Here is a 14,219-nt window from a genome sequence, read left to right as displayed (position 1 = left end):
AAGGATACTATATAAATTATTTTAAATACACTTGGACTTCATTTATTTTTGTTCAAATGATTGTGATTTATATCATTTTAGGTGTTTGATACAACTACCACCTAAAAAACCTCGTAACATGCTATTAGTTAGAATGGTCTGCGATATCTACATTTTACTATGTAGCACGTGAAGACACATCCATTCAGAGAAAAATCGAATAAACCGGGAAGTTTTTGGTTAGACCGGAGCAGAGCATGTGGTCCATTAGGCAAGGATCATTTGCAACTCGATCTAGTCCTTGTCTTCTAGCTAACGTCAGAATCTTACACTTACAGACACTTTGAGTTTCTTACCCATTGACAACTCTTCTCTTCTCCCTCTCTCTCTCATCTATCTTTCATCAAGATGCCATAACTTTCTCACTCTCTCTCCCTATCAAATTAGCCCTATCTCTCAACACATCAAGAGAGAGAGATTCTCACAACCCATCATAATGGGCGAACACAGAAGAAAAGTGATCTCATTTACTCTGTTTCTCGCAGTCACATTGATACCACTCATCAACGGCGATCTCGACTCAACCCAACTAAACGACGACGTGTTGGGTCTCATCGTCTTCAAATCAGACCTCCACGACCCATCTTCACACCTCGAGTCTTGGAACGAAGACGACGCGTCTCCTTGCTCGTGGACCTACGTCAAATGCAACCCCAAAACATCTCGAGTCACCGAGCTCTCCCTCGACGGTTTAGCCTTAACCGGAAAGATCGGTCGCGGGATCCAAAAGCTTCAGAATCTGAAGGTTCTCTCACTCTCCAACAACAACTTAACCGGAAGCATCGTCGCTCTCTCAAACAACAACCATCTTCAGAAGCTCGATCTTAGCCACAACAGCCTCTCCGGTCAAATCCCATCTTCTCTCGGATCGCTCACCTCCTTGAGATACCTCGACTTAACCGGAAACTCCTTCTCCGGTACACTCTCTGACGATGTCTTCAACAACTGTTCGTCTCTTAGGCATCTCTCGCTCTCTCGCAACCGTCTCGAAGGTCAAATCCCAAATACTCTGTTTCGATGCTCTGTTTTGAACAGTCTCAACCTCTCAAGCAACCGTTTCTCCGGAAGCCCTAGCTTCGTGTCTGGATTCTGGAAGCTTCAGAGGCTAAGAGAGTTAGATCTGTCGTTCAACGCTCTCTCTGGATCGATACCGTTGGGGATGCTCTATGTGCATAACTTGAAAGTGTTGCAACTACAAGGGAACCGGTTCTCAGGTTCATTGCCTTCAGACATTGGACTCTGTCCTCATTTAAACAGAGTTGATTTGAGTTTGAACCGTTTCTCCGGGGAGATTCCGACAACTCTTCAGAGGCTGAGATCTTTGAATCATTTAGATTTATCAAAAAACATGCTCTCCGGTGGTTTCCCGGTATGGATTGGTGACATGACCGGTTTAGTACATTTGGATTTCTCCAGCAATGTGTTAACCGGAAAGCTTCCTTCTTCAATAAGTAACTTGAGTTCTCTGAAGGTACTAATCTTGTCTGAGAACAAACTCTCCGGCGAGGTCCCGGAATCTTTGGAATCCTGCAAAGAGCTTATGGTTGTTCACCTCAAAGACAATGGCTTCACCGGTAGCATTCCTGATGGTTTATTTGATCTTGGTTTGCAAGAAATGGATTTTTCAGGTAACGGTTTAACCGGTTCGATACCGAGAGGGTCAAGCAGGCTATTTGAGTCACTGGTGAGGCTAGATCTTTCGCGTAATAGTCTCACTGGAAACATACCTGGTGAAGTAGGACTATTCAGCAACCTGAGATACCTCAACTTGTCATGGAACCATTTCAACACAAGAGTTCCTCCGGAAATAGAGTTTCTACAGAACCTAACAGTCTTGGATCTAAGGAACAGTGCGTTGATCGGTTCGGTTCCAGCTGATATATGTGAGGCACAGAGTCTACAGATCCTTCAGCTGGATGGTAACTCACTAACTGGTTCTATACCCGAAGGAATTGGAAACTGCTCTTCTCTTAAATTGCTGTAAGTCTCTCTACTAATTCATGTATCTTCTTTTAAACATTTTTAACACTGATTAATTTATGCTATTAATAACTAAAATAAATAATACATAAACATTATACACAATTTTATTTTTATTTATTGCAAATGTCATTTTCTTTTTAACATTCTTAACAATTTATGGTATTACAAACTACAGAAAATATTAGAATGACGATTATACACAATTCTAGTTTTATTTACTGCAAATGTTTTCCTCTTAACAATTACAAGTTTCTTTTTACAGGAGTTTATCTCATAACAATCTTAATGGTGCAATTCCTAAGTCACTTTCAAACTTACAAGAGCTAAAGATTCTAAAGCTTGAAGCCAATAAGCTTAGCGGCGAGATACCGAAAGAGCTAGGGAAGTTACAGAATCTGTTGCTGGTTAACATATCTTTTAACCGACTCATCGGAAGGTTACCATCAGGAGGTGTATTCCAGAGCTTAGACCAGAGTGCTATTCAAGGAAATTTAGGAATTTGTTCACCATTGTTGAGAGGACCTTGCACGCTCAATGTTCCAAAGCCTCTTGTCATCGATCCTAACTCCTACAGGAACGGTAATAATAATCAAGAAGCGTCTGGAAATCGAGCAAGCAAGTTCCACGGCGGAATGTTCCTTAGTGTTTCAGTGATTGTAGCTATATCAGCAGCTATACTAATCGTCTCAGGAATCATAATCATATCTCTGCTTAACGCATCGGTGAGAAGACGACTTGCATTTGTTGACACCGCGTTGGAGAGCATTTTTTCAGGGTCTTCAAGATCAGGAAGAAGCCTAGAGGCAGGGAAACTTGTACTGTTAAACTCAAGAACGTCGCGGTCCTCGTCTTCTTCTCAAGAATTCGCTAGAAACCCTGAGTCTGTTCTCAATAAAGCTTCAAGAATAGGTGAGGGAGTCTTTGGAACAGTCTACAAGGCACCATTAGGTGAACAGGGGAGAAACTTGGCGGTCAAGAAACTAGTCCCATCCCCGATTATCGAAAACCTAGAAGATTTTGATCGAGAAGTCCGGATCTTGGCCAAAGCGAAGCACCCTAATATAGTCACGACGAAAGGGTATTACTGGACACCGGAGATGCAGCTTCTTGTGTCGGAATACATCCCTAACGGAAACTTGCAGTCCAAGTTACACGAAAGAGAACCCTCAACACCGCCTCTTTCTTGGGACGCAAGATACAGAATCATCCTTGGTACAGCCAAAGGACTCGCTTATCTCCACCACACACTCCGTCCTGCGACCGTCCACTTTAACCTGAAGCCGACCAACATCCTCCTGGACGAAAAATACAACCCTAAAATCTCCGACTTCGGACTAGCTCGGCTTCTAACAACACAAGACGGGAACACGATGAACACCAACAGGTTTCAGAACGCGTTAGGTTACGTAGCGCCTGAGCTAGAGTGTCAGAACTTAAGGGTCAACGAGAAATGCGATGTTTACGGGTTTGGAGTTCTGATACTCGAACTCGTGACTGGTCGGAGACCTGTGGAGTACGGTGAAGACAGCTTTGTGATACTTAGCGATCATGTCCGAGTTCTGTTGGAGCAAGGGAATGTGTTGGAGTGTATTGATCCTACAATGGAGGGAGAATACTCTGAGGATGAGGTTTTGCCTGTTCTGAAACTTGCTCTTGTCTGTACTTCTCAGATTCCTTCAAATCGGCCTACAATGGCGGAGATTGTTCAGATCTTGCAAGTCATCAGTTCTCCTGTTCCTCACCGGATGCTTGAGAGTTTCTGAAAAAAGTTTGTGTTAATTTTATTTTCCATTATGTAATATTTTCTTTTTTATTTTGACTTTTTGTAGAGATTGCTTTCTTTCACATTGGTACGTTTTTATCTTTCTCGATATGTCATCATGAATCATCTTGACAATCATTGACCACTGTTAGATTGTATCATTAAAACGTTTTTTCCTGAGAATTTTGCATGTGTTTGTTAGTGAGCAAAAGTACAAACGTACAATAATTACTGACACTGAAAAAAAATACTGGCTACAAAGCTTATCATTTGGTAAAGAGCTACAACAAAAAAAGAGATACAATAATGGCATTTCTTTTTGTGAACGGTTATTTTCTGTTGTCCTTTTGTTTTGGTATCGTTTTCCATTATCTCATAAAGAAAAGTTTCGTATTCTTATTTTACTTGTGAGGCCAAAACTGTTATCACTAACTGATGTTTTTACGCCATAGTTTTTTCTATCAAGTTGATTTACACAGACACAAGCGCATCACGACTACTATGGGCGTGATATTCCTCCGGGATTCTCTCTACATTGACATTGACAGGTGAACAAAACTCTCAGTTTGTACATCCAAATATAGTTTAGTAGGTTTGCCATACTTGTCGAGGCATGGTCTTGATGACCAGTGAATACATTTGACTATTGCGGAATCCACATAGTAACTAGTGAATCCACATGTATGTTCATTCATTGTCTTCTCTACTTAGCTCTTTTGTTTCTTTTTTTTTTTGTGCCTGAATGTTGTTGATCTCAGCTTGACCGGGGCATGTGTGATAACAACTGGGTTATACACGGTGATGTGGGGCAAAGCCAAGGAAGTGAATCAAGTGATCATGGTGGAAGATGACAACAAGACGAATCCCATAGAAGCTGGTCTTGATTATCAGGTCCAGAGAAGGCTCCTCTCTTGGAGAGTTACAAGAACGATGAGCATGTCTTGAGTATCATCAACCAGTCAAGATAGCTCTATAATATATGTATGAAAATGTCATATGTGAATGTCTTTTAAATTTATTCAACGAGACAAATGTGATGTTTAATTTTAGAAATCAAGTTTATTAAAATCACAATTTCATAAGCTAATACATATATCTGAAGTATATATCTCAACTTAGCAATTCCTAAGTCTATATATACTATTAAAAAAGAAACAGTCTTAAAAAATCTACTTATACAAGTTATTTGGACCTATCATTTAATTAAAGATACATTGGTCTACCACTAATTTCGCCTACTAACTATGTTACCATATATAACTATAACAATAATTTAATCTCTTTTTATCCCATTAATGTCGCATAGTTTTACTCTACACTTATATATCATATGAGTTTTATACACGGACCCATATATTAATAATATCGAAAATTGACTTATACGGACCTATTACTAATACAATGGAGATGATGCCATGTGAAAAAAAAAAGATGTATACTTATGAAAATGCCGTTGAAAGTATAACTTATAGTACACAAAAAATTCAAAATGCTTCTTCAATATATTCATTTCATTCGTAGTACAACCATGATAATATTATTGGAGCTAGAACACACAGTATTATTGAGCTAAAACACTATATATCACTAACCCGAGTAAACAACCTTATTCATCTCGAAAATATGACAAAAATTCAAATTTTAAACCACCAGATTTTTCTAGAAATATTTTAGTTTGACCTTATATTGTGCAAATCGTTTTGATAACAATAAACTGTAGAAACAATATTTAATAACAAAATCCCGAAGATATTTATATTTCTTCCTCTACAAGTTTTATTTAATATCACAGTTAATTATAAAGTAGACATCCACTTTACATATATATTCTAGATGTTTGATGCAACATGTTCTGGCCATTTGTGATTTCCTCTTTGCTTTCATTTATTTTGCCCGATCATTTATTGGTGTTTTCTAAGATCCTACAAACCAAACCAAAAAACCATGAGAAGAAGAACATAAACAATGATTTATCAAACATTATTAACTTGAACCAACCATTACTAGACTACCATAAGTATTCCAAAATTATTTGTTTATTTAGTTATACAATAGTACTAGATTTTGACCCGCGCTTTTGAAGCGCGAGATATTTTACGATGAAAAATTTTACTAATAATTTAACAAATATTTTGGTAATTTTTAAAGAGTGTGTATTTAAAATATTTTTGTATTTAAATCAGTATTTTTAAATTCAACCCGATTGTGATTATACTGGTTAATCCGGAAATCTGACAATTCAATTTATGTTTTTAAAATATTCATATGAAAAAATCACTAAAACCCGAGACTAACCGATTGAACTGATGGATGACCGATATGTAATCTAATTGGATTTAAATTGTAATAGTTTCATAATTTGTAATCTTATAATCGAAATTTTAAAGTTCACTATTTTACAATTTATGAAATTATGACGTTTCTACAAAATTTTAAAGAGAAAATGATAGATATAAAATAACTAAGATTAATTATTGTATTATTTGGAAACATTGATAGTAGTATAAAAAATATATTGTTTGGAAACATTGATAGTAGTATAAAGAAATAAGTATATTGTTTGGAAACATTGATAGTAGTATAAAGAAATAAGTATATTGTTTGGAAACATGGATAGTATTATAAAGAAAAGAATATTAGTGATTTAATGTATGTTTAACTATAAAGTATAAAGATGTATTTAATTTAAAAACTTACAAAATAAATGTTAGGTCCAACATAATGTTTCTGTTTTAATAAGATAGATGTGTTAGAGTTCGTTAACCAAAACCCAATTAAAATAAAATTGTCTGAAACCCATTTATAAACCAAAAGAAATTGTCTGAAGCCCATATGAATCAAAAATTGTAAACGAAATTCCAAAATTGAATTCATATGTTTTATGAGATTTATTTGTCTGAGGGACCTTTTGTATATATTAAATAACAACCGAATATAATAAACATACATATCATTTTCTCCTATAAATTTTGCATAGAAAACATTTTTAGAATATAAAAAAATAAACTAACCTATAAACAGAAAACACACAAAAATGTATGATTCAAACCAAATTTTATAATTTTAAAAACAAAATCGGAATCAAACCCGCGCTTTTAAGCGAGGGTCGAAATCTAGTTACATAATTAAAGCTGCGCAATAATGATTACTCCCTCCGTTTCAATTTATTTGTCGTTCTAGACTTCGGCACACAGATTAATAAAACATTTAATTTTGTATATTTACTAGATAAAAACATCAGTATCAATACATCAAATTAGATTTCAACCAATAGAAAAATAGATTAGATTAAAAAATCAATAAATTTTGCATTGAAATCATAAAACGATACTTATTTTGAAACGAAAATTTTGCTCCAAAACGACATATAATTTGAAAGGGAGGGAGTATATGACATCCATGAATCATGATAATTGAAACTTAGTCAAATCCCATAAACTTGAAGGTGTCTTATTTTCCTAATAAAATATTAAAATAGTTTTAAGTTTGAGAAGTACAAGATAATAACATTGGTCAAACACCTCACGAACAGAGTTCCAGATTCAGACAGATCTTCAAAGTACCAAAGGAAGAGATCAGACAACGATGGCTGGGAGATTTCGTCAGAGAGACGGCTGGATCATGACGGCGATGGTGGCGGTTGTGGTCTCAGACGTGGGAATGAATACTCTGTTCAAAGCGGCTAGCTCAAAGGGAATGAGCTCTTACGTCTTCCTCGTATATTCTTATGGAATCGGAGCTCTTCTTCTCCTTCCTTCTCCTTTCCTCACCCACAGGTCAAGATCTCTACCACCTTTAAAATTCTCAGTACTCTGTAAAATGGGACTTCTTGGTCTACTTGGGTAAGATCTCTTCTTCTTGTTTTATGGCATCATCTTTATTTTTCGATCAAGATTCTGCGTTTGTTGTTTACTAACTATGATTATAATGATGATGATTGGTGACGTCATTCTTCTTTGGAATGAGAGAAGATGTGTGTACTTGATGTTAGGTTACACGGGACTTAAATATAGCTCTCCTACTTTGGCTTCAGCGATGAGTAATCTTACTCCGGCTTTCACCTTCATTTTCGCTCTTCTCTTCGGGTACTTCATCTTTCTGCGAACCCTAGCAGTATCAAATTCGATTTTGACTATTTTCAGTTCTTATCCGGTTATCTAACTTACGTAACCGAATCGAATTAATTTACCAGACCAGCAGCCTACATAGTGCATAAAATTTTCAGATTCAAAATTAACAGATAACCGAACCGAAATGTAATTCGGTTAATTTCAGGATTGTCTTTCAAAATTTTGGTTAACCGAAAGCCAAAAATTCTGTTCGGTTTTAGAAAACCGAAATCGCAGGGTTAGGTATATTGGTTCAAGATTCGGTTAGACATATATGTTCAAAACCTGGACGTTCTTTATTTAGTTCGGTTAGTAAAATTCTGTTCATCTTTATATTTGGTTGGATAAATTCACGACCCAGATGAATCTCTCGTTTCGTTTAGTAATTCTAGTGGCCGGTTTTGGTTACTAAAAAGTAAAAAATCAAAATGTAAATGTATTTTCTGATGATAAACAGTAGTATTTATGACAATGATTGAATCTATTTTAGTTTATTTATTATTTTTATAATTTTCTTTGATCAGTACATTGGATTAGACCAGTTTGGTTTTCATCTTGTTTTAGTTAGATTTTGTTTTTTATACGTTTTGTTATTTGCTGTGAAAAGAAATCTTTGGATGACTACTCTTACTTTGTATTATAAGAATGGAGAAGGTGTCTATAAAGAAAAATAGCAGCTTAGCCAAAGTGGTGGGCACAATAGTTTCGACAGTAGGTGCACTTGTGGTCACTCTCTATCATGGTCCCATCATCTTCGCCGCTTCTCAGCCGTCCGTTTATCTTCCTCAGTCTCTCTCGTCGCCTCCATCGCCACCGTCAACTTCTAATTGGGTCATCGGAGGATGTCTCCTAGCCCTTGAATACACTCTAATCGCCATTTCGTACATCATACAGGTACATATCGAATAAACATCTATTTCTTACATATAAAGAAACTTAAGCTAAGTTTAATGTTTTTCATTGCATGTTTGGTGGTTGTAGACACATATTATGAGGGAATATCCGTCGGAATTTGCCTTGGCACTTTCCCACAATGTTTGTGTTTCGATCTCTTGTGCGTTTGTTAGTATTTTCACAGAGAAGAACAATCCAAGCGCGTGGATTATGAGATCGAGTATAATGTTGATATGCATTGTTGCAACAGTATGAAAATGTTTCGATAGTTTCATTCCACTCCGACCGAAAAATAAAAGTTTACTAATTAGCTTATAAGTTTTTTATTTCTTAAAATGTTATATTTAGGGGATGGTAAACTCGACGGGCTATGTTGTGGAGTCGTGGACGGTGCGACATAAGGGACCATTGTTTCTAGCAATGTTTAGGCCGTTAGCTATATTAACCGCAGTTGTATTAGGCGCCATTTTTCTAGGCGATTCTCTCTATCTAGGAAGGTGAAAAAGAAGCGTTAAGTTTTCGGAAGATGGATAATCTAATTAGTATTATTGTATCTCGTATAATCACTGTCAGTTTCTTATTCTCGTGTTTTGGCAGTGTGATTGGTGGAATGTTGATATCAATAGGTTTTTACACGGTTATGTGGGGAAAGGCAAAGGAAGAGAAGGCAGATATCGATATTCATCATGTTGCTTCATCGTCACATTCGAAGAGAGTTCCACTTTTGATGAATTACGCAGCTGAGAATCAAGTGTAGTAACATCTTGCTTGTTCAGAGGGTTTCGGGTCCTATAATCCATGTACTTCAGTTGCGCAGTTTTAGCGATTTAGCTTCATCCATTGGTCCTGAATGTGGAACAATCTACTGGCCGAACCAGGACCAACTGTAAAGCAAATAGTATCATGGGTCGGTTTGTATAAAAGCTAAGTGACATTAAGTAGAATTGCAAGGATAATTGTTTTTCGGTCAGTATATTGCGCAAAGTGACTAGGGCCCATGAATTAAATTAATTATCTTATTTGGTAGTTTTCTATTTTCCACTGTAATTGACCCATGGGGATTTCCTTGAGTGTATGTGTCTAATAAATACTTACAAGCAACTCTCACGATTCAAAAAAATAATGATAAAACTTCATATAAATTGTGGCTATGATCCATGCCGTGTACATGCCCGGCCCTAACCTAGCTCATAAAGCAAGGGTTTAGGCGTTAACTTTATGAAACTTTATGAAACAGATTAAGGGGCATGATTGACAACTGAGCGCTTTAGTGTATGGCTTGAGCATAAGGTATTTGGCTAATGGATAATGGGTTTGAACCCATACCCCATCAAATATAAGGTCATAAATTTTTAGTCAGCTTTAGGTGCCAAGTGGAGTAGGACCGTCGTGTATATTGATATTTCTCTTACAGTGATCGATACACATATCTTATCATTACAACACCAAAACGGCAAAAAGGTTGTTTTTACCTAACATGTGGGTGCAGAAAAAACAAGAATATTGAATTTTTTTTTTGAAACTAAATATTGAGTAAAACGAAGAAAAACAAGCCCGTCTAATAATATTTGTTCCAAACAACGATCGGAAGCTTGTGTACTCTGGTGACTCTGAAAACATTTGTGTCTTTTTAGTGGCTCACTGATTTTTATGTTTAGAAGTAAGTTCCTCGCTGAAACGACTTTCTGGACTGTCCATAATCATCAGTTTTACGCGTAAAATTTTATATAAGAATTTAAACATCAAAATTTTAGTGTATTGGTTGGTTTATGTGATATTTTTTTCATGATTTAGTCAGCCAACTACATAAAATCGGACAAGACAATTTGGTATCGAAATTTTCACATGAACAATTATATTTAAATTTAAAATGTACAATGAAATCTTGTATGTTTGGGAGATTGAGTTTTTCTCCGGCTTACCCTGAATATGGAATACATGGTTTGGACTCCCTATTCGTCGTCCTACCAATAAACTTCAGGAAATGATAATTTAATGTCAACAAACCGACGCCCCGGACCACCAAAGGTCATTTCCTTTTCTTATTCATAGCATATAAAGAAAAAACAACAACAAAGGGATAATAAATAACCGACTCTCATTAAAACAAGACCAAGATCTCTATCATTTCCAGAAATGGCGGAAGCCGTAAGTCTCTGGCGCAGAGAAGCCATGTTCTTGACGGCCATGCTTGCGTCAGAGACCGGTATTGTCGGACTGAATACTCTGTTCAAAGTAGCGACTACAAAGGGACTCAACTCTTACTCCTTCCTCGGCTATTCTTATCTTCTTGCTTCTCTTCTCCTTCTTCCTTCTCATCTCTTCTCCAACAGGTTTCTAATCACTTTAAATCTTTTTAACCGTTTGTAAACATTCATTTTTTTTTCCATTTTATATTGTATGTTCCTTTTTTAACAGGTCAAGATCACTCCCTCCACTAAGTTTCTCAATACTCTGTAAGATAGGACTTCTTGGACTAATAGGGTAAATCCAACTACACAATTCTTCTTCCAGTTTTGAGTATATAACTATCTTCCACTTAAGTGTTGCTAATATAAATGTTATGTTTATCTTGATTGTTGGCCGAACAAATAATACCCAAAAAAAAAAGAACAGATCAACGTATGTGATCACAAGCTACATAGGCGTTAAATACAGCAGCCCAACCCTAGCTTCAGCTATAAGCAATATCACTCCTGCTCTTACCTTCATCCTCGCCATTATCTGCAGGTTTGTCTTCTTCACTAATCATTGAGTTTTTAGAGTCGCTTATTTAAAAATATACTACACATCTTTTGGCCAGTCTATATCTTGTTTAATGAGTCCAAATGGTAATAATTGTTTTAGGATTAATTGGCGTAAATCTTGATAGGCAACTTGAGACTGATTCAAATCAACTAAATTCAATTCTTTTAATGATTTTTCAGCTGGACAGCTTGCCTCTTAAAGTCAGATCATGTTGATTAGCTTACTCTACTATCAATATACTTCCCTAACCAAGTTTCCCTAGTTAGTTTATTCCTTTTGCCAACTATCAAGCTTTATCCCACCCCTACCAATACATTGTCTCAGACTCTCAGCTACAAAACGTAATATATTTGACAATTTGTTATTATTGTATTGTGTATACTGTTTATTGGTGATTGAATTATTTTTAATTAGGCACTAGTTTCTGGTCAACGAGTATTTGTGATATTTAACTGAGAATGCGTACGCCTTGGTTTTGTTGAAGGAATATTTAGTGCAAGTATATTCTTTCGTTCTTTTCTTACTTTCAATGAAAACATTTTATTCTGATTCGGTAAATGATAAGATAAGTTTACACTGTCTTACGCACAATTACAATCCTAGTTTGCGGTTAACACACGCTATTGTACATTGGTCCCATATACCTAAGAAGCTGCTTTTGCATTATTTGACAAGATGCGTATTTATCGGTCTATTTGTTTTGGCATTTCGACAAAAAAATACTATCTGGTTTCAAATTAATTGGAATAAGACGTGACATAGTCCATTTTTAATCTGTGAAAAAGAATGGAGAAAGTAAGATTCAAAGAAAGGAGCAGTGTAGCAAAAGTGATGGGGACGATATTATCATTAGTAGGCGCATTTGTAGTGGTTCTCTACCACGGCCCACGTGTCTTCACTGTATCATCTCCGCCGTATCTAAAGTTCCCTCAGCTTTCTCGATCACTGTCATCTCCAAACTCTGATTGGATCATTGGTGGATGTCTTCTCACCGTTAGAGACATCTTCGTTTCTGTTTCTTTCATACTACAGGTATCATTTTCGGTTCTCAATACTGCATAACATAATTTTGTTGGGGTTAATTTTGTTGGGGTTTATGGTCCATCATGACCGGTCCAATGGAAATAGTGGTCTGAATCAAGAAAACAATTTATGACACTTTCCGATGTTAGTTCTATAAAATCTCTAAAATTGTATTAAAATATCTAAACAACCACTCATTTGAAAAACAAAAATTAGATAGTCAACCGTTAATAACAACTACTATAAAAAACTATGGCCTTACAAGAAAAAAATCATGGTTGTCCTAATCTTTTGATTTGTCCGCTTGTGTTCTGGACCCGTCATGTGAGTAAATATTCGTTTATATGCTTAGAGTTTCGGTGTAAAGTTATAATTGTAATGATTTACAACTTTATGTGAAATTATAAGAAAAGAGGAAAATTTTGACTAGTCTTGATTCGTTAACAAGAAATTCATATTTAAACATATATAGCCAATAGAATTATGAAACTCATTACTAATTATCGGTTTCTCCTATGTGAAATTAACTGATATCTTATTTTACACTAATTTTTGGCAGGCACATATAATGAGTGAATATCCAGCAGCATTTACAGTATCCTTTTTCTATACTCTGTTCGTTTCAATCATCACCTCCTTGACTGGACTCGTAGTCGAGAGGAACAATCCAAGCGTTTGGATCATTCGATTTGATATTACTTTGATATGCATTCTAGCTATGGTACACTCTATATTGAATTTTTAAAAATAAAACAAACTTCCTCTGTTTTCATCTTAACCTTGTTTTTTTGCAAAACATTTCAGGGAATCTTCACTCCAGTATACTACGTGATTCATTCATGGACAGTGCGTTACAAAGGACCTCTTTACTTGGCGATATTCAAGCCACTGTCGATTTTAATAGCGGTGATTATGAGCGCTATTTTTCTCGAAGATTCTTTATATCTCGGATGGTATATGCATGTAATAGTATTAAGTATTAATTCACTTATTTGTAGTTAAAAGCCTAATCGTTTTCCTTTTCTTTGGCCTATATGTGCAGTTTGATCGGAGGAGTTTTGATAACGTTAGGGTTTTACGCTGTGATGTGGGGGAAAGCAAACGAAGAGAAGACTCGGTTGTTGTTACTTGTAGAGAAAGAGAACAGCCCTCTTCTTTTGAACCACAGTGACGACCCAATTTGATTTAGAACCAAAGAAAATATACAGCATACTTTAGAATGCTCTAAATGCGCAGTATGAGTTATTATTTTATTGGGTCTGAACATTCTATTAGTATATATATTACTTGTATATCTAATTTATTAAAATTAGTAAAAATATTTATACATCAAATTTCTTAAAAATGTGATGTTTAGATGGTGTCGAGTAGTGGACGGTTTCACATAAATAGCTGCGAAAATTAGTAGAAGTTACATACGCAATAACTGATGGCAGTGGCAGATGCATGAAAGTAATTAGGTGGAGGCACATACATAAAAAATATTTTTTATATTGGAGATATTTCATAGACACCATAAGAATTACTGAAGGAAATTTTAAATGAGATGGGGGCACATGACCCTATACCCTCTGCTGTACATCCGCCCCTGACTGATGGTCGAATAACAAAAGACATTCACAGTGCAAAGAACTATTTGTAAAGAAGAGCCTAGCCCAAGC

At 35.9% G+C, this 14,219-nt stretch overlaps 3 protein-coding genes across 9 annotated transcripts; all 3 read left to right on the top strand.

Moving 5' to 3' along the window:
* Nucleotides 1-323: 323 nt before the first annotated feature.
* LOC108852788 (probably inactive leucine-rich repeat receptor-like protein kinase At3g28040) lies at nucleotides 324-3,967 on the top strand. Its single transcript, XM_057008524.1, has 2 exons — nucleotides 324-2,019; nucleotides 2,285-3,967. The coding sequence occupies exons 1-2, from the start codon at nucleotides 476-478 to the stop codon at nucleotides 3,783-3,785; spliced, it is 3,045 nt and encodes a 1,014-aa protein (XP_056864504.1). The 5' UTR covers nucleotides 324-475; the 3' UTR covers nucleotides 3,786-3,967.
* A 3,294-nt stretch (nucleotides 3,968-7,261) lies between these two features.
* On the top strand, nucleotides 7,262-9,853 carry LOC108852791 (WAT1-related protein At5g40210). Of its 2 annotated transcripts, XM_018626274.2 has the most exons (6): nucleotides 7,263-7,626; nucleotides 7,756-7,869; nucleotides 8,538-8,787; nucleotides 8,875-9,036; nucleotides 9,136-9,284; nucleotides 9,385-9,851. In XM_018626274.2, exons 1-6 carry the CDS (start codon nucleotides 7,370-7,372, stop codon nucleotides 9,542-9,544), a joined length of 1,092 nt encoding a protein of 363 aa, XP_018481776.2. In that variant the 5' UTR covers nucleotides 7,263-7,369; the 3' UTR covers nucleotides 9,545-9,851. The 2 variants fall into 2 exon arrangements, with proteins under 2 accessions (XP_056865737.1, XP_018481776.2); XM_057009757.1 differs by lacking the exon at nucleotides 8,875-9,036 and having other exon boundaries at nucleotides 7,262-7,626; nucleotides 9,385-9,853.
* Nucleotides 9,854-10,808: 955 nt separating this feature from the next.
* On the top strand, nucleotides 10,809-13,811 carry LOC108852792 (WAT1-related protein At3g28100). Of its 6 annotated transcripts, XM_057009591.1 has the most exons (8): nucleotides 11,046-11,120; nucleotides 11,206-11,271; nucleotides 11,399-11,517; nucleotides 11,715-11,876; nucleotides 12,321-12,567; nucleotides 13,118-13,279; nucleotides 13,363-13,511; nucleotides 13,601-13,811. In XM_057009591.1, exons 5-8 carry the CDS (start codon nucleotides 12,322-12,324, stop codon nucleotides 13,740-13,742), a joined length of 699 nt encoding a protein of 232 aa, XP_056865571.1. In that variant the 5' UTR covers nucleotides 11,046-11,120; nucleotides 11,206-11,271; nucleotides 11,399-11,517; nucleotides 11,715-11,876; nucleotide 12,321; the 3' UTR covers nucleotides 13,743-13,811. The 6 variants fall into 6 exon arrangements, with proteins under 6 accessions (XP_018481778.2, XP_056865570.1, XP_018481777.2 ...); XM_018626276.2 differs by lacking the exon at nucleotides 11,715-11,876 and having other exon boundaries at nucleotides 10,809-11,120; nucleotides 11,404-11,517; nucleotides 13,363-13,521; XM_057009590.1 differs by lacking the exon at nucleotides 11,715-11,876 and having other exon boundaries at nucleotides 10,810-11,120; nucleotides 11,404-11,517; nucleotides 13,363-13,464.
* The last annotated feature ends 408 nt before the right edge of the window (nucleotides 13,812-14,219 follow it).

The sequence above is a fragment of the Raphanus sativus genome, chromosome 4 (genome assembly GCF_000801105.2).
Source record: "Raphanus sativus cultivar WK10039 chromosome 4, ASM80110v3, whole genome shotgun sequence".
Lineage (NCBI taxonomy): Eukaryota > Viridiplantae > Streptophyta > Magnoliopsida > Brassicales > Brassicaceae > Raphanus > Raphanus sativus.
This window is presented reverse-complemented; position numbering and strand designations above follow the sequence as displayed.